Raw genomic sequence first — 23,508 nt, forward strand, 5'->3', positions numbered from 1 at the left:
GACCCGAGCTGCTGCAGGCACGAACCGGTGATAAAAGTTCACCATGCCTACGAATTCCTGCAATCCCTTGATGGTAGTAGGGCATGGAAAAGAGCGGACCGCCTCCACCTTAGCTGGCAAAGGGGTGGCTCCGGCCGATGTAACCCGGTGACCCAGACAATCTACCACCGACAGGCCGAATTTGCATTTATCCGGGTGCAGAATCAGGCCGTGGTCCTGCAGCCTCTGGAATATAGTGCGGAGGTGGACTAAGTGCTCCTGGACCGAACGGCTGGCAATCAAAATGTCATCGAGATAAATAAACACGAACGGCAAACCTCGACCCACACGGTCCATGAGACGCTGAAATGCCTGAGCTGCGTTTTTAAGGCCGAAAGACATGCGCAACCACTCAAACAATCCGAAGGGAGTAATGGTAGCCGTCTTTGGGATGTCCGGCGGATGGACCGGGATCTGATGATATCCCCGCACCAGATCGATCTTTGAAAAAATTGTAGCCACCTCCAGGCTAGCTGAGAAGTCCTGTATGTGCGGAATCGGGTAGCGGTCCGGCCGTGTTGCCACGTTAAGTCGTCGGAAATCCCCACATAGTCTCCACCCCCCAGATGCTTTGGAAACCATGTGCAAGGGGGAGGCCCACGGACTACTTGAAGGCCGCACAATTCCCAGCCTCTCCAAGCTCAAGAACTCCTGTCGAGCCATGGCCAGCTTGTCGGGTGGGAGGCGCCGTGCCCGGGCAAAAACCGGCGGGCCCTCGGTCGGAGTGAAATGCACCACCCCATGCTTCTCGGAAGGTGCATCGAACCGCTGAACGAGGAGCTGCGGGAACTCCGCTAGGACCGCATTGAACTGACCGGGGGCCGTGGTGATGGCCTGGATCACTGAACTGGGTGGGGCGGCGCTTGGAGAGGCCGCAGGCCCCGTATTTCGGGGCCGTACGTCGGCCGAGGGCTGCAGGCCGCTACCGTGGACGTCTACGACCAACGAAAACGCCCATAGGAAGTCCGCACCCAAAATGGCCTGGCCCACATCCGCCACGATGAAATCCCAACGGTAGGTCCTAGACCCAAAGGACAGGGACATTGTCCTCTTACCGTAATTGCGGATGGCGCTACCGTTCACGGCAATAAGGGGCGGCCCCTTCCCCCCCGCTTGAACTTCACAGCCGTAGGGAGGCACAATACTCACAACCGCTCCCGTATCCACCTGAAACACGATCCCGGTCTCTTGGTCCGTCACGTAGAGGCGGCGATTACGGCCAATCAAAACTGCCTCTACGTTCGATCGGCCCAGGCATTTCCCGGAAACGTACACGGGGCTCTGCAACTTCGGGCATCACTGCCCCACCGCCGATGGAAGAAACACCAGCCGCTTTTATTCTGCCGTGCTGGTTGTGCCCGCGACCAATAAACATGTTCTGCAGCCCCACCTTGCCTGGCAGACTGCGAAATAGCGGCCGAGCCATCGCTCTCCCGGCCGCTCCCCCGACTGCCGCTGGGCCTCGAGACACGATTGACCAAGTCGTCCCGGGTGTGCCACTCCCTGACGAGCACGTCGGCTTTCTCGGCGAACATTTCCGGGTCGTCGAACGAGACGTCGGCCAACACTAGCCTGACATCCTGGGGTAGCTTCTCCCGAAATGCCGCACGGCTGATGGTCGCCCACCAAGGTCAGCATTTCCGTCATCAACTCGGAAGGCAGCCGCTGCCCCAGCGCTGGTAGATGGAGCAGCCTCAGAGCCCGCTGGTTCTGGCTGCAGCCGAATTTCTTCAGTAGGAGCCTCTTGAGCCCCACGTACTGCTCTGTTTGGGGTGGACTGGTCAGATATTGACTGACCCTCGCCGCCACCTCCGCCTGCAGACAGCTCACCAGGTGGTGGAACTTCTCCAGTTCGTTATCCACCTTTTTAATGTGGAACTGTGATTCCGCCTGCACAAACCACAGGTGCGGCTGATGGGCCCAGAACGGCGGTAGGTGAACCTCGCCCGCGCTCGCTCCCACCTGCGACATTCTGCGTGTTTTCTTCGTGTTCGGGTCACCAATGTAGTGAGTCCACAACGAGCGTCTTTGTTCAAAGTCTTTATTCAAAGGTATTTGCAAACAGACCGCAGCTTCTGGACACACACTACTTAACTAGGTATTATAATCTAATCTCATCTTTCCAGCTGGTCGCCAGACACAACTATATCCCGTGCTCCCGCATCTCGTGACTCGTTAGCCCAACCGAGGGTTCGAGACCCCCCCGCTAATCCGTATGTCCCTACACACTAATTTTTATTTTGGCAACATTGGCAGCCTTGCCAGCCTGGAACATGGTTCGGATGCTCCATGTCCCCACAAGGATAGATTTCTTTGGCGTCAGAAGGTGTGTCAGCTTCCCAGCGCCCTTGCGGGTTTGGCTGGGAAGTGTCATGTTCCCCGTCGCTGGGGAACCTTCTTCAACCAAGTGTGTCATTTGGTTTTCATTCGTCAAAGTTTCTGTAACTCATACTTTTTTCCAGGGGGTGGGGTAGTTAACCCCACGCCTAACCCCCAACTTGGAGGACCAGGGACTGCTTCGTCTGCCCCCTCACCCATGACCTGTCCGGTTTGGTTGAACCTGCGCTGTGGCAATCTCCCGGTTGTTAAACACTTAATTTCCTCTTCTCACCTTTTTTTAGTTTCCTTCACCCTGACTCTCAGTCTGAAGAAGGGCCTCGACCCAAAACGTCACCCATCTCCAGAGATGCTGCCCGTCCCGCTGTGTTTCTCCAGCATTTTGTATCGATCCTCTTTGTCAGTATTTAATTGTCTATTGCACACCATGGCACATTTACATACAGGTGTGATGTTGGTTCTGCCTCCATCATGTCTGTTAGTTGCTGAATGTATTAAGTCTGTATTACTGGAGGGATGCATTGCATTGCAACAGCGCTGTCAGAAGTGTTTCTCAACACCAGCCCCGATATGATCTTTGCAAATTTCTTCGTATTATTCCTGATCACATAATTTAATCAGTCACACATTGTGGAAATAGGTCATTCTGCCCAACTTGCCCACAAAATACTCAATTGTGCTTTTTATTGTCACATCTGTTAATTGTTAACACAGTGAAATTAGTTTCCTTCACACTGACCAACATGTCCCATCTACACTAGTCTCTCTTGCCTGTGTTTGACCCATATCCATCCTAACCTGTCCTATCCATGTACCTGTCCAAATGTTTCTTAAACATTGCAATAGTACCTGCCTCAACTACCTCCTCCGGCTACTTGTTCCATCCACCCACCACACTTTGTGTGAAAAAGTCACCCTTCAGATCCCTATAAAATCTTTCCCCCCTTCACCTTAAACCTACGAGCTCTGGTTCTTAATTCCCATACTCTGGGCAAAAGATTCTGTGCATCTACCTGATCTATTCCACTCATGATTTTATACATCTCAATCAGACCATTATACACCTCTACTAGATTAGTCCTTTACCCAAACTAAATTCAACACAACTCTTAAATGATCTGTTATTTCATTAATTAAGGGAACCAATTTGCTCAGTGGAATATTTAGAACAGTCTGCAGTCTGAATAAATTACGCCTGTCTTCATTTCTTTAAGTCCCCCATATCTGTAAAGTCTTTATGACGAACCAATTTTTTCTATATTTTATTGATTACCACACAATACCCTGGATTGCATCCTAAATATAGCAGATGACTTTGACTTGTACAGTCTGTGGAATGAGGTGCTGCCCATTGATTAATGTTTGTAAATACTATGTGCATGAGTTGCATGGAATCTTGTACTCTATGGAGGACCTTGGCAACCTGTGGAAAGGTGCAATGCATTTTCGCAGGACACACAACTCTCTTGGTGTTTCTCGAGATACATTGCGCTGTGCAACCAGACGTAAGAAAAATGTCAGACCACAATATGTCCATTTCTATTGAAGTTTTATCTTGTACAATCGCAAGGCACAGATATGTATTTATGAGAGAAATATTCGGCATATTGTATGTTAATCACAGAGCGCTTTTCAATTATACAGATCGTGAACATACATTGCGCTGAAAATCAGAATTAATACAGTTCATAAGTTCGAGGAGCAGAATTAGGCCATTCGGCCCATCAAGTCTATTCCACCATTCAATCACGACTGATCAATCCTTCCCGTTCAACATGCGTTAAATGAGCATTTACAATTCAGATTTTAAGCTACGCATTATTTTTACCCAATGTAATGGCAGTTTCTATTCCTTCTCAAAGTCCAACTTCGATAGCCATTACTGCTCGGGGATGGAATGGAGGTTTAGTTTACGCACGCATCGCACTCTGAGATAACAAAACGAATCTTCCAAACATCTTTTCTTGATTTATTGATCTTTTTTAAAGTAGCACAATCAAAGAGTAATTCATAACCTTTCGTCCTTATCAACTGTTTCTTCATCAAACAATACAGTAAAATTCATATAGTCGTTACCGTGTGGTTCTTGCGAGTGTAGCTGGCGTGAGTATGACTGGTGCGAGCCTGCTAAAGAACTGTATTCTCTCCAACCTCCGAGACTAAACTGACCCACAATCTCTGTTGCTACATTAGCCTCCTCCCATGTAGACACTCCCCATTACGTATTAAATCACACCCACAAACATGCAAAAAAGACATAAACTAGAAATATGAAACATAGCCATAATACAATGACAGTAACTAAATTAAGCATAAATGGCTCCTACACCCAATATAATTCCTTTCAAGAGATCATAATATTTTGTCATGTTATCTATTGATTTTTGTGTTATAAATTCATGGTTTTTACCTGTGCTAATAAAAATGTCAAAAGATTGTTTAGTTGTGTTGCATAATTATTATCTATAAAATTATTAATTCTACCCCCATCTCCACGTGTTAATATAAAACTCTAAAGGGAGAAGAAGCAAGAATTGTTTTACCATTTTAATAGTTCTTCAATTATTCGCAATGGCATTCAAGGTTTTTAAAAACCATGACAGCTTCTTGCGTGTGGGATGTGCATCACATATTGGTAAGGATTAGAAACATAGAAAATAGGTGCAGGAGGAGTCCATTTGGCCCTTCGAGCCAGCACTGCCATTCATTGTGATCATGGCTGATCATCCACAATCTTTTTAGTAAATTCTGTGATTGGGGCTTCTTCATCATTGTGATGCAAGGGAACTTCAACACGGACTGCCCTCTGTACACAGGACCTTGCCAAAAGCCACTGGGGCCAACTTCCTGAAGTACAATTCATTCACACATCCGACTGGTGAAAATTCACAGGTCAATGAGACAAGAGCCTAGCGGTGAAAATCTGACCCAACTATAAACCTCAGAGGTTTGTAGGGATGATGGATTTGCATTTTTCCAATAATTTGTGTGCTTTACTACACCTATTTTTTGCTAAATATCCCCAGCGTTCCAGCTGCATTTTGATGCCTGTCAATTTGGCTGCATACTGTAAGGTGCTGTTGATTGGTACCTGGCAATGGTGCAACGGGTAGGTCTGGTGCCTCAGTACCAGAGATCCGGGTTTGATCCCTACCGAGGGTACAACCTGTGTGAAGTTTGCATGGTTTCCATGTGACCATGTGAGTTTCCACTGGGGTGCTTAGGTTTCCACCCACACCCCAAAGACGTGTAGGATTGTAGGTTAATTGACCTCTGTAAAATTGCCTCTAGTGTGGAGTGAGTGGATGAGAGAGTGGGGTAAAGTGGACATAGTGTGAAAGGGCGATCAATGGTCGGTGTGGAATTGGTGGGCTGATGGACCTGTTTCCATGCTGTATCTCCAAACTGAAAGTTCACCAAACTGTGCCTTCTATAGGCCCATACTTAATAACATTTCACTTTGATTGTTACACAGCTTCTGAATTTGTGGAAGTAAAACCTGTCCATCTCACTGGTGGTTCTTCGTCATCATAAATATACTATCCCTCTTCTAGTTATCCAGCAAGATTTGGCATTTGACTTCTTCAGTCTATTGATTACTTTCAATCTATTGAAAGTAAGCATGCAGGTACAGCAGGCAGAGATGAAAGCTAATGGCATGATGGCCATCATCACGTGAGGATTTGCAATAAGGAACAAGGAGGTCCTACTGCAGTTGTACAGGGCCCTGGTGAGACCGCACCTGGAGTATTGTGTGCAATTTTGGTCTCCTAATTTGAGGAAGGACATTATTGCTATTGAGGGAGTGCAGCGTAGGTTCACCAGGTTAATTCCCGGGATGGCGGGACTGACATATGATGAAAGAATGGGTCGACTGGGCTTGTATTCACTGGAATTTAGAAGGGTGAGAGCGGATCTTATAGCAACATATAACATTCTTAAAGGATTGGACAGGTTAAATGCAGGTAAAATGTTCCAGATGTTGGGGAGTCCAGAACCAGGGGCCACAGTCTAAGAATAAAGGGGAGGCCATTTAAAACTGAGATGAGAAAAAACTTTTTCACCCAGAGAGTTGTTAATTTGTGGAATTCTCTGCCACAGAAGGCAGTGGAGGCCAATTCATTGGATGAATTTAAAAGAGAGTTAGATAGAGCTCTTGGGGCTAGCGGAATCAAGGGGTATGGGGAGAAGGCAGGCACGGGTTACTGATTGTGGACGATCAGCCAGGATCATGTACGGGCAAATGGGGTCAGTTGAACTTGGCATAATGTTTGACACAAACACTGTGGGCTGAAGGGCCCATTCCTGTGCTGTACTCTTCTATGTTCTAATGTCAAACGCTACCCTCACCACCCTCTCCGCACTCTCCGTCAGTTCCTTCAGCGCATCTCTCAGGATCTTGAAGGTCATGACAAACGATGAACCTGCTCCAAAAATGGAGCCGATGACTGGGACAAAGTCTAGAGCCAATTCCAGGGCTGAAACCGTCACAATAGCAGCTCCCCAACCTATCCTCATAATTATATCTGGAGTTATTTCTCCCAGCAGGGGAGTTTTTGCTGCTGCTTTCAGCTCATCCATGGATTTACCTGTTCTGTCGGCCAGTCGCTGAAGGGAAGTGTCATTAAGACCCAGGCATTTCCTGAAATGGATGATTGCTCCAATTAGTATGCCAATGTCACACGCGAGAGAGACTCCAGGGACTGGGATGGCTCCTAATGTTCCCGAGAGGATCGCCCATGCCCAGATCTCCTTCTTCAGCAACTCATTTTTCTTCTGAACAATCTCCACGCTGAGGTTGGGAAGGGCCAGGACAAAGATCCTTTTCTTTATATTTGGTAAATCAACTTCCAGTGCTTCAGTCAAATCACCAAAATCATACTTATCCTGTTCAAAACTGGATATCAGGAACACCCTGGGATCAGTGATCCCGACCTTCCCCAACCTACAGAGGCAGTCACTCCGGATCTTTTCCAATACTTCTTCTTCATCAAATTCCTTCCGTTCCCTCTGCATTGCATTAAGGTCAGCGTCAATCTTCGAGCGAACAAAATAGAACCTCTTCCCCAGCCGCTTAATCTCATTGGCAAGTTTTGCATCATTCTCTGTGAATCGACCAGCTGTCACTATGATGAAGAAATCGTATTTTTTAAATTGCATTTCCTTCAGATAGGAACCCGCTGTGAATAGTGTAGATCCGATCCCCGGCAGGTCCCAGTAGCGGACATTGGGCAGATTGGGATGTGGGTATCCGGTTCGCTCCATTGTAGTTTCTGTGGTGCCAACCTCAGCCGCTCCCTCATCTGTGCTACGAAGCCCTCTCATGGCGTTGATGAAGGTGGATTTTCCTGTACCTGTGTCCCCCGTCACGGCGACGTTCAGCTCGGTCTCGTCCAGTTCTTTCATCTTATTCTGTATCATGGGTTTAATCTTTTCCACACCACCCGTTTGGAAGTCGGACTTCAGTTTGCTGAGCTCATCCTGCGTGAAGATTGTGGGGGTCTCAGACTGAGCCGCCTGTTGACTGAAAGGAAACATGTGTTGGAACATGACTGAAAGGAAACATGATTGAAAGAAAACCATGACAGTTTCCAGTTGAAACAGCATCCAAATACATTGCACATTGCATCATGACCAGATATCCTCGTGTCAATCTGACCTATTGATTGTACAGCAGGCTAAACAAAGCATTTCACTGTACTTCAGTGCACATGCACAACAATAAGGATAAACACAGTTATGGTTGAAATGCTTTTCCTGTTAGAGAGCAAAGTGAAGAGATAATCTGTGCAGTGGGATTATAAAGGGATATATAAAATTATGAGGAACATCTGTATGGTAATTAATCGCTTGTCTTTTTCTCAGGGTAGGTAATTAAAATGTAGATGGTTTCCAGTTGAGGGGGAATGATGACTGGTGGCTATTTGGAACGAGCTGTCAGAAAAGTGGTGGAAACAGGTACCATGATAATAATCATAATCGTAATTTATTAACCCAGCATGTTTTACAACATAGGAGGAATTTGGGTTGACAATAGACAATAGGTGCAGGAGTAGGCCATTCAGCCCTTCGAGACAGCACCACCATTCAATGTGATCATGGCCGATCATTCTCAATCCGTACCCCATTCCTGCCTCCTCCCCATACCCCCTGACTCCGCTATCCTTAAGAGCTCTATCTCGCTCTCTCTTGAAAGCATTCAGAGAATTGGCCTCCACTGCCTTCTGAGGCAGAGAATTATACAGATTTACAACTCTCTGACTGAAAAAGGTTTTCCTCATCTCCGTTGTAAATGGCCTACCCCTTATTCTTAAACTGCGCCCCCTGATTCTGGACTCCCCCAACATTGGGAACATGTTTCCTGCCTCTAGCATGTCCAACCCCTTAATAATTTTATATGTTTCAAAACTAGCTGTCAGAAAAGTGGTGGAGACAGGTACAATGATAATAATCATAATCGTAATTTATTAACCAATTATGTTTTGCAACAATAGGCAATAGACAATAGGTGCAGGAGGAGGCCATTCGGCCCTTTGAGCCAGCACCGCCATTCAATGTGATCATGGCTGATCATTCTCAATCAGTACCTCGTTCCTGCCTATTCCCCCATACCCCCTGACTCCGCTATCCTTATGAGCTCTATGCAACTCTCTCTTAAATGCATTCAGAGAATTGGCCTCCACTGCCTTCTGAGGCAGAGAATTCCACAGATTCACAACTCTCTGACTGAAAAAGTTTTTCCTCATCTCAGTTCTAAATGGCCTACCCCTTAAACAGTGGCCCCTGGTTCTGGACTCCCCCAACATTGAGAACATGCAACATACGAGGAATTTGGTTTGCCTTACAGTCATACCAAAAAAGCACAAGGCAAAGAGTGGCAATAAAGGGGGCTTTTTTCTGGTTGGCTGCCAGTGACCAGTGGAGTTCCGCACGGGTCAGTGCTGGGGCTATTAATATTTAGATGAGGGGATTGAAGGCTTTTTGGCCAAGTTTGCAGATGATATGAAGATAGGTGGAGGGGAGGTAGTGTAGAGAAAGCCAGGACACTACAGAAGGACGTGGACAGGTTGGGAGAGTGGGCAAAGAAGTGGCAGATGGAATACAGTGTAGCAAACTATGGACTCAATCATTTTGATAATAGGAATAAAGGCGTAGACTATTTTCTAAATGGCGACAGATTCCACAAATCGGAGGTGGAAAGGGACTTGGGAGTCCTGGTGCAGGATTCCCAAAAAGTTAATTTGCAATTTGATTGGGTAGTAAGGGAGGTAAACACAATGGCAGCATTTATTTCAAGAGGACTAACATACACAAACAGGGATTTAATGCTGAGGCTCTGTAAGACGCTGGTCATGCTGCAATTGGAGTATTGTGAGCAATTTCTGGCCCTATATAGAAACATAGAAAATAGGTGCAGGAGGAGGCCATTCGGCCCTTCGAGCCAGCACCACCATTCATTGTGATCATACCTGATCATCCACAATCAGTAACCTATGCCCACCTTCTCCCCATATCCCTTGATTCCGCTAGGCCCCAGAGCTCTATCTAACTCTCTTAAATTCATCCAGTGATTTGGCCTCCACTGCCCTCTGTGGCAGAGAATTCCACAAATTCACAACTCCCTAGCTGAAAACGTTCCTTCTCACCTCAGTTTTAAATGGCCTCCCCTTTATTCTAAGACTGTGGCCCCTGGTTCTGGACTCGCCCAACATTGGGAACATTTTTCCTGCATCTAACTTGTCCAGTCCTTTTATGACTTTATTTGTCTCTATAAGATCCCCTCTCATCCTTCTAAACTCCAGTGAATACAAGCCTAGTCTTTCAATCTTTCCTCTTATGACAGTCCCGCCATCCCAAGGATCAATCTCGTGAACCTACGCTGCACTGCCTCAATTACAAGGATATCCTTCCTCAAATTAGGAGACCAAAACTGTACACAATACTTCAGATGTGGTCTTACCAGGGCCCTGTACAACTGCAGACGAACCTCTTTACACCTATACTGAAATCCTCTCATTATCTGAGGAAGGATGTGCTGGCTCGGGAGAGAGTCCAGAGGAGATTTACAAGAATGATCCCTGGAATGAGTATGTTAACACATGATGAGCATTTGACAGCACCAGGCCTCCACCACAGCAGTTTAAAAGAATGAAGGGGGGGCCTCATTGAAACTTAGTGAAAGGCCTGGATAGTGTCGGGTGTTATGGGGAAAAGGTTGGAGAATGGGGTTAGGAGGGAGAGATAGATCAGCCATGATTGACTGGCGGTGTGGACTTGATGGGCCAAATGGCCTAATTCTGCTCCTGTCAGACCATGAACATGGTCATTTGGAGTATCGCCTGCAGTTCCACTCAACCATCGGAGGAAGGATGCGATGGTCCTGGAGAAAGTGCATACAACGTTTACCAGAATGCTGCCTGGATTAGAGGTATTTGCTATCAGGATAGGTTGGACAAATTTGGATCTTTTTCTCCCGAATGCTAGAGGTTGAGGGGGATACCCAATGGACAGAATCTTTTTCCCCAGGATGGAAATGTCAAAGAATATCTAGCATAGCTTTCAGGTTAAAGGACTAAAGTGTAAAGAACATTTATAGGGCAAGTATTGACACTGGAGAGTAATGGGTGCCTGGAACATACCACATAGGGTGGTGGTATAAACAGATATGGCAGTGGCGTCCAAGAGGCTTTTGGCGAGGCACATGTGTCTGCAGGGAATGGAGGGATATAGATCATGTTGGCTGATGAAATTAGTTTACCTTGGCATTATGTTCAGCAGAGACATTGTGGGCTGAAAGGCCTGATCCTGCACTGACTGGCCCACATCACGACACTGCAAGTCTATCCACTAGCCTCAAGGTTGGGGTCAGGAATGTTCTGGGTAAAGCTGCAACCACAGATCCATCTTCCCCACTTGCCTGCAATGAGCACAGCTCAAACAACACTGTGCACTGTCCCACACTCAAAATGATCACAACTTCCACGACCAACACACAATGGGTTCACTGTGTGCCAAGCACAAGATGCCATGCTGCTACTTACCTGAGCTACTCTGAGAACAACTCCAAACCCCAAAACATTCACCAACAAGCATTTTAGTGCAAAGGGATGCTGCCACCATTAGCATGCACAGCATGCTGCTTATGAAAGATATCACTATTCCTTCTGAAGGAAGGACTCAGCTATTGAGGAAGTATGACCGGGCCACTTGCTCAGGGCAGTTAAAAAGGGATATGAATTGGTTGTCTTGACTCCAATGTCTACATCGTGAAAAGAGATTAGATGCAAAGAGAAAGGACTTCAGTTGCCGATCAACGAGCTCTCTCCTGTAACAATGGGCAATCTGAGCACTGGCCATGCCCTGCGCTGGCAGGTTGTACTGAGGAGACACAGGGTGACAAGGTACAGGGAGACAGGGTGACAGGGTGACAAGGTGACAGGGTGACAGGGTGACAGGGAGACAGGGTGACAGGGTGACGGAGACAAGGTGACAGGGTGACAGGGAGACAGGGAGACAGGGAGACAGGGTGACGGAGACAAGGTGACAGGGTGACAGGGTGACAGGGAGACAGGGTGACAAGGTGACAGGGTGACAGGGAGACAGGGTGACAGGGAGACAGGGAGACAGGGAGACAGGGTGACAGGGTGACAGGGTGACAGGGTGACAGGGTGACAGGGTGACAGGGTGACAGGGAGACAGGGTGACAAGGTGACAGGGAGACAGGGTGACAGGGAGACAGGGAGACAGGGTGACAAGGTGACAGGGAGACAGGGAGACAGGGAGACAGGGTGACAGGGTGACAGGGTGACAGGGTGACAGGGTGACAGGGAGACAGGGAGACAGGGAGACAGGGAGACAGGGTGACAGGGTGACAGGGAGACAGGGTGACAAGGTGACAGGGAGACAGGGTGACAGGGAGACAGGGAGACAGGGTGACAAGGTGACAGGGTGACAGGGAGACAGGGAGACAGGGTGACAAGGTGACAGGGTGACAGGGAGACAGGGTGACAGGGAGACAGGGTGACAGGGTGACGGAGACAAGGTGAAAGGGAGACAGGGTGACAGGGAGACAGGGTGACAGGGAGACAGGGTGACAGGGAGACAGGGTGACAGGGAGACAGGGAGACAGGGTGACAGGGAGACAGGGAGACAGGGTGACAGGGTGACAGGGAGACAGGGTGACAGGGAGACAGGGTGACAGGGAGACAGGGTGACAGGGAGACAGGGTGACAGGGAGACAGGGTGACAGGGAGACAGGGTGACAGGGAGACAGGGTGACAGGGAGACAGGGTGACAGGGAGACAGGGTGACAGGGTGACAGGGTGACGGAGACAAGGTGAAAGGGAGACAGGGTGACAGGGAGACAGGGTGACAGGGAGACAGGGTGACAGGGAGACAGGGAGACAGGGTGACAGGGTGACAGGGTGACGGAGACAAGGTGAAAGGGAGACAGGGTGACAGGGAGACAGGGTGACAGGGAGACAGGGTGACAGGGAGACAGGGTGACAGGGTGACAGGGTGACGGAGACAGGGTGCCAGGGAGACAGGGTGACAGGGAGACAGGGTGACAGGGAGACAGGGTGACAGGGTGACGGAGACAAGGTGAAAGGGAGACAGGGTGACAGGGAGACAGGGTGACAGGGAGACAGGGTGACAGGGTGACAGGGAGACAGGGTGACAGGGAGACAGGGTGACAGGGAGACAGGGTGACAGGGAGACAGGGTGACAGGGTGACAGGGTGACAGGGAGACAGGGAGACAGGGTGACAGGGAGACAGGGTGACAGGGAGACAGGGTGACAGGGTGACAGGGTGACAGGGTGACAGGGTGACAGGGAGACAGGGAGACAGGGTGACAGGGTGACAGGGTGACAAGGTGACAGGGTGACAGGGTGACAAGGTGACAGGGTGACAGGGAGACAGGGTGACAGGGTGCCAGGGAGACAAGGAGACAGGGAGACAGGGTGACAGGGTGACAGAGACAAGGTGACAGGGAGACAGGGTGACAGGGAGACAGATAGACTGGGTGACAGGGTGACAAGGTGCGGCATGTCCGGACCTACCTGGGGCTTCCTCCTCCCATTTCTGATTTCTGTGTGTCGGTGCCGGCCTGTGTGATGATCCTGTGATCCTCACACTGCGCTGAGGTGAGGTCGGGGATCAGAACTCCTCTTCGTCCTTGGATGTGCGAGTCTTCTCCTTCAAGAGGAAAGTAGTGAGAGAGTGAGTGCTGGTTTGTTCTGTACCAGAAATCCCTGAGGCTATTGGGAATATCACCCTTAATCGGGATGGGTTTAATGCAATCTACTAGAAAGTGGGCATGTACTCGCTGGAGTTTAGGAGGATGAGGGGGACATCATTGAAACTCACCAAATAGTGAAAAGCCTGTGTAGAGTTGATGTGGAGAGGGTGTTTCCACTAGTGGGAGAGTCTCAGAACTAAAGGACGTTCCTTTAGGAAGGAGACGAGCAGGAACTTCTTTAGTTAGAGGATAGTGAATTTGTGGAATTCATTGCCACAGAAGGCTGTGGAGACCAAGTCAATGGAGTTCTCTCAGGCAGAGATAGATTCTCCAATGTTATGGGTGTCAGGGGTTATGGGGAGAAGACAGGAGAATGGGGTCAAGAGGGAGATATAGATCAGCCATGATTGAATGGTGGAGTAGACGAGGGTCCGAATGGCCTCAGCTATTACATCTGATAGAGAACAATGTTACTCACCAGTGGCAAATTCCCCACCAACAACATGTGGCAGGGACTAGTTGGGCCGAAGGGTCTATTTCTGTCCTGCAAATGCTACCACTAAAAGAGATCAATCGAAATGAGCAGGAACCGAAACAATGTCCAGAACCAGGGGGTCACAGTTTAAGAATAAGGGGGAGGCCATTTGGGACTGAGATGAGGAAAAACATTTTCACCCAGAGAGTTGTGAATCTGTGGAATTCTCTGCCACAGAAGGCAGTGGAGGCCATTTCACTGGATGTTTTCAAGAGAGAAATAGATTTAGCTCTTAAGGCTAAAGGAATCAAGGGATATGGGGAAAAAGCAGGAACGGGGTACAGATTTTAGATGATCAGCCATGATTATATGGAATGGCGGTGCTGGCTCGAACGGCCGACTCCTGTACTTATTGTTCTCTGTTTCTATGAGTCTCGTGTGGCACCGAGAGAGGTTGGATATTCTGCACGGAGGGGGGGGGGGGGGGGGGGGTCCCAGGCCCGTGGACAAGTCTCAGAGAGGGGCAGGCAATGCACTCAGCCTCATCGCCGCCCACAGGAGGCCGCGGGGCTGGAGATTGTTTAGTGCCCGGGACAATCAGGCAGACTGCTAACGTGGCAACAAACACCAGCGGCCACTCGGTAGCTCCCCCATCATGATTCCCAATCTATTTGCAACGAATTATCTGTATTGATTGCAACGCCCCTTCTCTGAAACCACTACCATTCCGAAAATAGAGCGCTGACAACTCTCCTCAGTTTGTGCTTCAACCACTTGTTCCTACCTGCACTCGTTCTGCAAGCAATCGTCAGAGGAGAAAGATGCGGAGCTGAACAGAACAAACAGTTGTGTGGCCCCTCTCTCCCCCCACTCTCTCTTCCCCCCCCCCCCCCCCCCCCCCCCCCGCTCAGTCGCTTGGTCCCTCTCTCCCTCTCTCTCTCTTTTTTTCATTCCAAGGACTTTATTCAACAAATACATATTACAGTGTGCCATGCTCTTCCTCAGGACTTTCATGTAGTCGCCCCCCAGGACATCCCAGAAGGCTCTAACAAACTCAACTGTCAGCCCATCCAGCCCAATGATAAGGGGTCATTGGAGGAGTTGACCATCCCATCGTCCGCGAGTAGCTCGACGAGCTGTTTGCGGGCTCCTCACCCTTTCTCCAGAGAGAGAAAGGTGAAGCCCGGTCCAGATCGTGCAGCATCTGGACTCGCGACCTCACGTAAGCACCTCGGGACCGCTCAAGCTGCAGGTCCCTCAGCGCTTCCTTCCTCTCCTGAAACTCTCCCCACTCACAGGAGTCCTCACCGACCCGGCCCAAGCGAGACTCTGCGTCGAGTAACTCCTTCTCGAGTCGCTCGACAGCCGCATCCCGCCTTCTGGTCGACCCTCCCGTGTAGTCCTGACAACAAAGACGGATGTAAGCTTTTCCCACATCCCACCACTGCCTAAGGGAAGGGAAGCCCCTCTGCCTCTCTTTCCACTTCACCCAGAACCGCCTGAAAATCTCCTGGAATCGGCGATCCTCCAGCAGCTGGTTATTAAAGTGCCAGTACGCAGACCCAGCCCGTGTGCGCGCTGGGATAAAGTCTACTCGCACCAGGCAGTGGTCCAAACACGGCATCGCCCGCATAGAGGCCGCCGAGACCCGGGAGACATACGCTCTGGAGATGTACACATGGTCGATACGGGAACCACCCCCCTCAGACCTCTGTGAAAACGCGTTGGAATCAGGGTGGAGATTCCGCCACGCATCAACCAGCTCAAAAGATTCAATCACACCTCTCAACTTCTTCGCCACTGCAGGGGCACACTGAGTACCAGAGCGATCTCACGCCTCAAGGGTACAATTGAAATCCCCCCCAAGGAAGACACACTCTCCGCAATCAATAGTCTTAGCAGAGCAGTCACCTCCTGAAGTAACCGTGCCTGCATCGTGCCGGTGCTGGGGGCGTACACGTTAATGAAATGTAACGGCACGCCATCCACGATCACGGCCAGATAGAGCAAATGGCCTGGCACAACTTCCTGCACCTTCACAATCTCTGGCTGGACAGTCGAGGCCAACAGGAAGGCCACCCCACTTGACTTTGTACTGAGGTGGCTCATGTAGACCCCCCCCTCCCACTCCAGGACCCAGGTGGGCTCGTCACTAACAACAGTGTGCATCTCTTGCAGAAAACTCACTGCATACTTCCCCTGTCTGAGGACCGATAGATGGTGAAATCTACGAAGGTCCCCCCTTCCCCTGTTGTTGGGGCCGCAACTGTTTACCATATGTATTAATGATTTGGAAGAGGGAATTAGAAGCAACACTAGCAAGTTTGCGGATGACACAAAGCTGGGTGACAGTGTAAACTGTGAATAGGATGTTAGGAGGCTGCAGGGTGACCTGGACAGGTTGAGTGAGTGGGCAGATGCGTGGCAGACGCAGTATTATATAGATAAATGTGAGGTTATTCCCTTTAGCGGCAGAAACAAGGAGGCAGATTATTATCTCAATGGAGTTAGGTTAGGTAAGGGGGAGATGCAGCGAGACCTGGGTGTCCTTGTACAGCAGTCACTGAAAGTTGGCGTGCAGGTACAGCAGGCAGTGAAGAAAGCTAATGGAATGTTGGCCTTCATAACAAGAGGATTTTAGTATAGGAGTAAAGAGGTTCATCTGCAGTTGTATAGGGCCCTGGTAAGATCACATCTGGAGTATTGTGTACAGTTTTGGTCTCCTAATTTGAGGAAGGACATCCTTGTAATTGAGGCAGTGCAGCGTAGGTTCATGAGATTGATCCCTGGGATGGCGGGACTGACATATGAGGAAAGATTGAAAAGACTAGGCTTGTATTCACAGGAGTTTAGAAGGATGAGAGGGGATCTTATAGAAACATATCAAATTATAAAGGACTGGACAAGCTAGATGCAGGAAAAATGTTACCAGTGTTGGGCGAGTCCAGAACCAGGGGCCACAGTCTAAGAATAAAGGGGAAGCCATTTAAAACTGAGGTGAGAAGGAACTTTCTCACCCAGAGAGTTGTGAATTTGTGGAATTCTCTACCACAGAGGGCAGTGGAGGCCAAATCACTGGATGGATTTAAGAGAGGGTTAGATAGAGCTCTAGGGGTTAGTGGAATCAAGGGATATGGGGAGAAGGTAGTCACGGGTTATTGATTGGGGACGATCAGCCATGATCACAATGAATGGCGGTGCTGGATCAAAGGGCCGAATGGCCTCCTCCTGCTCCTATTTTCTATGTTTCTATGTTATTACTGCTGCAGATATTTCTCCCAGCAGGAAAGAATCAGCTGCGGCTTTCAGCTCTCCCATGGATGTGCCTGTTCTCTCGGCCAGTCTGCGGAGAGAAGCATCATCCAGACACAGGCATTCACGGAAATAGATTATCGCTCCAATCAGGATCCCAATGTCACATGCGACAGAGAGACCTGGGACTGGGACCGCTCCCACTCCTCCCGAGATGATCGCCCACATCCAGATACGGTTCCTCAAAATCTCACCTTTCTTCCGAATAACCTCCACACTGAGGTTGGGACGGGCCAGGACAAAGACAGATTTCTTTATATTTGGTAAATCATCTGCAAGTGCTTCGATCAACCGAGGGAAATCATACATATTCTTCTGAAAACTGGATATCAGGAACACGATGGGATCAGGGAACCCAGCCTTTCCCAACCGGCTGATGCAGTCACTCCGGATCTTTTCCAGTTCTGCATCTTCATCAGATTCCCTCCCTTCCTCCCGCATTGCATTAAGGTCAACATCAATCTTAGAGCGAACAATGTAGAACCTCTTCCCCAGCCGCTTAATCTCAATGGCAAGTTTTGCATCATTCTCTGTGAATCGACCAGCTGACACTATGATGAAGAAATCGTATTTTTCAAATTGCATTTCCTTCAGGTAGGAATCCACGGGGAATCGTGTAGATCCGATCCCCGGCATGTCCCAGTAGCGGACATTGGGCAGATTGGGATGTGGGTATCCGGTTGGCTCCATTGTAGTCATTGTGAACCCAACCTCAGCCGCTCCCTCATCTTTGCTACGAAGCCCTCTCATGGCGTTGATGAAGGTGGATTTTCCTGCACATGTGTCACCCGTCACGGCGATGTTCAGCTCGGTCTTGTCCAGCTCGTTCACCTTCTTCACCAGCAGAGGTTGAATCTTTTCCACACCACCCGTTTCAGAGTCGGACTTCAGTTTGTTGAGTTCATCCTGTGTGAAGTCTGTGGGGGTCTCAGACTGAGCCGCCTGTTGACTGAAAGGAAACGTATTTGGCGAAAGGTTCCAGTTGAAATGAAACCAACTGAAATAAAGCACCTTCTCTCCCTTTCCCTCTTCTCTTCCCGTTGCTCCACCTGGATACACACCATTTCTCCCACAATCCCGCCCTTTCCCCCTTCCCCGTCACCTTCCACATTTATCCCATTTCACGCCTCTTCTCTGATCATAGGAGTGGAATTAGGCCATTCGGCCCATCTATCCGGCGGGTTCCACTTATCTCAGTCTTTGTATCACTGGCCTTCCTTCAGTCATCACCCCCCCCAAGATCCATCAACCTATCACTTGCCTGACTTAGTCCTGCCCCAATCCTCATCCAGCCGCCTCCCTCCAATCACAATCACAGTGAAGAAGGGTCCTGACCCAAAACGCCACCTGACCCCAGAGATGCTGCCTGACCCGCTGAGTTACTCCAGCACTCTGTGAAACGCCACCTGTCCCCAGAGATGCTGCCTGACCCACTGAGTTACTCCAGCACTCTGTGAAACGCCACCTGTCCCCAGAGATGCTGCCTGACCCACTGAGTTACTCCAGCACTCTGTGAAACGCCACCTGTCCCCCAGAGATGCTGCCTGACCCGCTGAGTTACTCCAGCACTGTGCTTGAGGTGAGGGAGGAGAGGTGGAGAAGTAACATTGTGTGGTGTATGCGGACATACCTAGAGCTGGCATTTCCCATTCTCTGTCTCTCCTTGTCTCGCCTGTGTGATGATCCAGTGGTCCCAGCACGGCCCTGGGGGGAGAGGTCTGGGCACACGGGCTGCTCCTTGTCTGCACTTGTGTGTGGTCTGCTGGAGGAAAGCAGAGAGGTTGCTGCTGGTTCTTTCTGTACCAGAGGTGTATGTAAGGCTGCAAAGTATATCCCTCAATCAATACACGTCATTTGGCCCAACTGGTCCGTGCCGACACAATGCCCCATCCAGGCTAGTCCCACATGTTTGCAATTAGGCCCACAGCTTTATAAACCTGTCCCATCATGCGACTGTCCAATGTCCGTTAGATGCTGTGATGGTTCCTGCTTCAATTACTTCCTCTGGTAGCTGGTTCCACATGCCCGCCACCCTCTGAGTAAAAAAGTTGCCCCTCAGGTTCCAATGAAATCTTTCCTCCCTCACTTTAACCCTCTTGTTTTTTATTCCACTACCGCGAGTAAGAGACTGTGCATTCACCATCAATTTCCCTCATGATTTTATACGCGTCGTTCAGATCACCCCTCACCCTCCTGCGCTCCAAGGAATAAAGTCTCAGCCTGCCCAACCTCTCCCTAGAGCTCAAGTCTTCGAGTCCTGGAAACATTCCCGTAAATCTTCTCAGCTCTTTCCAGTTTAATTCGGTTCAGTTCAGTATAGTTTATTATCATGTGTACCGAGGTACAGTGAAAAGCTTTTGTTGTGTCCTATCCAGTCAGCGGCATTGCAATTGGGCCATTTACACTGGACAGATACGCGATAAGGGAATAACGTTTAGTGCAAGGTAATGCTGGTAAAGTCTGATCAAAGATAGTCAGAGGGCCCTGGGAGAGGTAGATAGTAGTTCAGGACTGCTCTCTAATTGTGTTGGGATACAAACCCTGTGACAGGAACTTGCTGTGAATCTCCCAGTGATTCACAGGAACAAGTTGCCTCCGCAGAATAAAGAAATTAGACTTTAAAATTAACCAACGCACATTCCTCTCACCTTCGCTCCCCTCATCCCCCACCCTGGTTGTTTAATCAGCTGCATAGTTCACATGTTTCCCTTCAGATCCCACCTTTCCCAGCACATGGGACCCGCCCTGCCTGACCTCATTTGTTAGCAGCCCTGATGTCCTGATCTTTTCTCACCACCACACCACCCCCCCCACCAACCCCACTCCCCCTCCAGTCCCCCCCCCCCCCCCCCCACCCACCCACCCACCCACCCACCTACCTCCTACTTTCAGTCTGAAGAAGGGTCCTGACTTCTGAAACATCACCCATTCTTTTTCTCCACAGAAGCTGCCTGACCCGCCGGGTAACTCCATCACTTTGTGTCTATTTCTGGTTTAAACCTGATCTGCAGTACTTTGTTTCTACCTCCCTAAATCCTGTTTGTGTAACCAGAGTGTCTGGGAAACACCCATCCTTTATCGGACAGCATTTGCTTTCTCTGCTGTAGGTTAATTTCCACTCGAACATCAGAGTTTATGTGGAACAAAAGACGTGAAACACACACACACGCACGCGCACACACACACACAAATGTACACACACACATGTACACACAGTCATACACACACACATGTACACACATAGAGTCAGAGTCACACACACAAAAACACACACAGCCATACACCCACACACGTACACAGTCATACACACACATGTACACAGTCACACACACAAACACACAAACACGCGCACACACACATAAACACGCGCACACACACATGTTCACACACACACATGTGCACACACACACATGTCACACACACCTGCTGCCCTGGTCGATCAAACCCAGTGAACACGATTCCACGCCGCACTTTTGCCAACTCTCACTTCAATTCACCCGTTAATGAAAACCACGTGCCCTGGAGATCCAATAAGGCTCAAGATGTGTGTGGGCTCTCTTATATACAAATAGACAATAGGTGCAGGAGGAAGCTATTCGGCCTTAAGAGCCAGCACCGCCATTCAATGTGATCATGGCTGATCATTCTCAATCAGTACCCCGTTCCTGCCTTCTCCCCATACCCCCTGACTCCGCTATCATTGAGTTCTATCTAACTCCCTCTTGAAAGCATCCAGAGAACTGGCCCCTACTGCCTTCTGAGGCAGAGAATTCCACAGATTTACAAGTCTGAGTGAAATTCTTTTCCTCATCTTCCAAATCCAGAATTGCCTTCTCCCTGGTAGGCTCCAGTACAAGTTGTTCTAAGAATCCATCTCGGAGACACTCCACAAACTCTCTTTCCTGGGGTCCATTACCAACCTGATTTTCCCAATCTACCTGCATGTTGAAATCTCCCATAACCACCCTAGCATTACATTTGCGACATGCCAATTTTAACTCTTGATTCAACTTGCACCTTATGTCGAGGCTACTGTTTGGGGGCCTGTAGATAACTGCCATTAGGGTCTTTTTACCCTTACAATTTCTCATTTCTATCCATACTGATTCTACATTTCCTGATTCTATGTCACCCCTTGCAAGGGAATGAATATCATTCCTTACCAACAGAACAACCCCACCCTCTCTGCCCACCTGTCTGTCTTTTCAATATGTCGTATACCCCTGAATGTTCAGTTCCCAGCCCTGGTCCTCTTAGTAAGATAAAGATACACACGCACACACCCGCCCGCCCGCTGTCCTGGTCGATCAAACCCAGTGAACACGATTCCAAGCCGCACTTTTGCCAACTCTCACTTCAATTCATCCCGTTAATGAAAACCAAGTGCACTGGAGACGTGAAATAAAAATAACATCAAACGCTGGAAACGTTCAGCAGCCCAGGCAGCCAATGGATCCTGGAGCTGAAACACTCAACTCAGATTTGATAACTTAGAGATAGACACAAAAAGCTGGAGTAACTCAGCGGGACGGGCAGCATCTCTGGAGGGAGATAACTCAGAAACTGACGACAGATTCTTTCCGCGGCTGCTGCCTGTCTCACTGAGTGTTTGAACAGTTTCCAGTGCCGCTGCTCCGGTTCTGGTCCTTACCTACTTCGGTTCAGGAGGAGACTCCGTCAGTGAACGTCCGCTGTGGTCGCCGCTCCAGTCCGCTGTGGTCGCCGCTCCAGTCCGCTGTGGTCGCCGCTCCAGTCCGCTGTGGTCGCCGCTCCAGTCCGCTGTGGTCGCCGCTCCAGTCCGCTGTGTGCCTGCACATTCCCTCTCCCCGTGTCAAGTACTTGGATGGATTGCTGCACCTTATCCAATAAGGCTCAAGGTGTGTGTGGGCTCACCTGTTGCCGAGTAACTTTACACTTTACCCGCCGGCGCGACTCAGCCATTCCCGAGGCAGTGCGGAAACAGAGACTGTTTGCCTGTTTGTGTGAAGTGTGTGTGTGCGTGCGGAGTGTGAAGTGTGAGTCGTGTGCGTGTTTGTGTGTGAGTGTGAAGTGTGTGTGTTTGGGGTCACTGGCAATGGACTGAATACATCACGCGGGGGGGTGACAATTTGGAGACGTTTCTAATCGTGATATCATCATATCATATCATATCTATACAGCCGGAAACAGGCCTTTTCGGCCCACCAAGTCCGTGCCGCCCAGTGATCCCCGTACATTAACACTATCCTACACCCACTAGGGACAATTTTTACATTTACCCAGCCAATTAACCTACAAACCTGTACGTCTTTGGAGTGTGGGAGGAAACCGAAGATCTCGGAGAAAACCCACGCAGGTCACGGGGAGAACGTACAAACTCCTTACAGTGCAGCACCCGCAGTCAGGATCGAACCTGAGTCTCCGGCGCTGCATTGGCTGTAAAGCAGCAACTCTACCGCTGCGCTACCGTGCCGCCCTGCAAATGTAAACTGCAACCTCGGAGTGAATGCGAAACTGCAACCGAGAAAACAAATATTGCCGAGGAAGGGTATTTCCTTGATACGCAAGCAAGATTTATAGAAAAGATAGAATAGACAATACACAATAGGGGCAGGAGAATGTCAATCGGCCGTTCGAGCCAGCATCGCCATTGAATGTGATCATGGCTGATCACCCACAATCAGTACCCCGTTCCTGCTTTCTCCCCATACCCCCTGATTCCGCTATCAGTAAGAGCTCTATCTAGCTCTCTCTTGAAAGCATTCAGAGAATTGGTCTCCATTGCCTTCTGAGCTCGAGAATTCCACAGATTTACAACTGTCTGACTGAATTTTTGTTCCCCTCATCTCCGTTCAAAATGGCATACCCCTTATTCTTAAACTGTGGCCTCTGGTTTTGGACTTCCCCAACATTGGGAACATGTTTCCTGTCTCTAACGTGTCCAATCCCTGAATAATCTTATATGTTTCCATAAGATCCCCTCTTCTCCTTCTAAATTCCAGTGTATACAAGCCTAGTCACTTGTCACCTCACATTTATCCATGATAAACTGCATCTGCCATGCATCTGCCCACTCACACAACCTGTCCAAGTCACCCTGGATCCTCATCGCATCCTCCTCACAGT

At 49.3% G+C, this 23,508-nt stretch overlaps 2 protein-coding genes across 2 annotated transcripts; both read right to left on the reverse strand.

Moving 5' to 3' along the window:
* Positions 1-6,696: 6,696 nt before the first annotated feature.
* LOC144600302 (interferon-inducible GTPase 5-like) lies at positions 6,697-15,715 on the reverse strand. The gene is made up of 6 exons (XM_078411869.1): positions 15,654-15,715; positions 14,876-14,886; positions 13,438-13,573; positions 11,016-11,083; positions 7,960-8,035; positions 6,697-7,921 (listed from the first exon to the last, which is right to left on the reverse strand). Exons 1-6 carry the CDS (start codon positions 15,713-15,715, stop codon positions 6,697-6,699), a joined length of 1,578 nt encoding a protein of 525 aa, XP_078267995.1.
* Positions 15,716-17,340: 1,625 nt separating this feature from the next.
* Positions 17,341-19,053, reverse strand: LOC144600303 (interferon-inducible GTPase 5-like). The gene is made up of 2 exons (XM_078411871.1): positions 19,034-19,053; positions 17,341-18,352 (listed from the first exon to the last, which is right to left on the reverse strand). Exons 1-2 carry the CDS (start codon positions 19,051-19,053, stop codon positions 17,341-17,343), a joined length of 1,032 nt encoding a protein of 343 aa, XP_078267997.1.
* Between the last annotated feature and the right edge of the window lie 4,455 nt (positions 19,054-23,508).

Source organism: Rhinoraja longicauda, chromosome 15, assembly GCF_053455715.1.
Source record: "Rhinoraja longicauda isolate Sanriku21f chromosome 15, sRhiLon1.1, whole genome shotgun sequence".
In the NCBI taxonomy this organism is placed as follows: Eukaryota; Metazoa; Chordata; class Chondrichthyes; order Rajiformes; family Arhynchobatidae; genus Rhinoraja; species Rhinoraja longicauda.

What these genes read in the sequence shown, in the direction of transcription:
- LOC144600302 (XM_078411869.1), bottom strand. Translation starts at nt 15,715, where the DNA reads ATGCCGTGTTTGGACCACTGCCTGGTGCGAGTAGACTTTATCCCAGCG. An exon ending in ATGGGAGGAGGAAGCCCCAG is followed by an intron (nt 11,084 to 13,437) that starts GTAGGTCCGGAC and finishes CATTCCCTGCAG; the next exon opens with ACACATGTGCCTCGCCAAAA. An exon ending in TGTTTCAACTGGAAACTGTC is followed by an intron (nt 7,922 to 7,959) that starts ATGGTTTTCTTT and finishes TTCAGTCATGTT; the next exon opens with CCAACACATGTTTCCTTTCA.
- LOC144600303 (XM_078411871.1), bottom strand. Translation starts at nt 19,053, where the DNA reads ATGGGAAATGCCAGCTCTAG. An exon ending in ATGGGAAATGCCAGCTCTAG is followed by an intron (nt 18,353 to 19,033) that starts GTATGTCCGCAT and finishes GTTTCCTTTCAG; the next exon opens with TCAACAGGCGGCTCAGTCTG.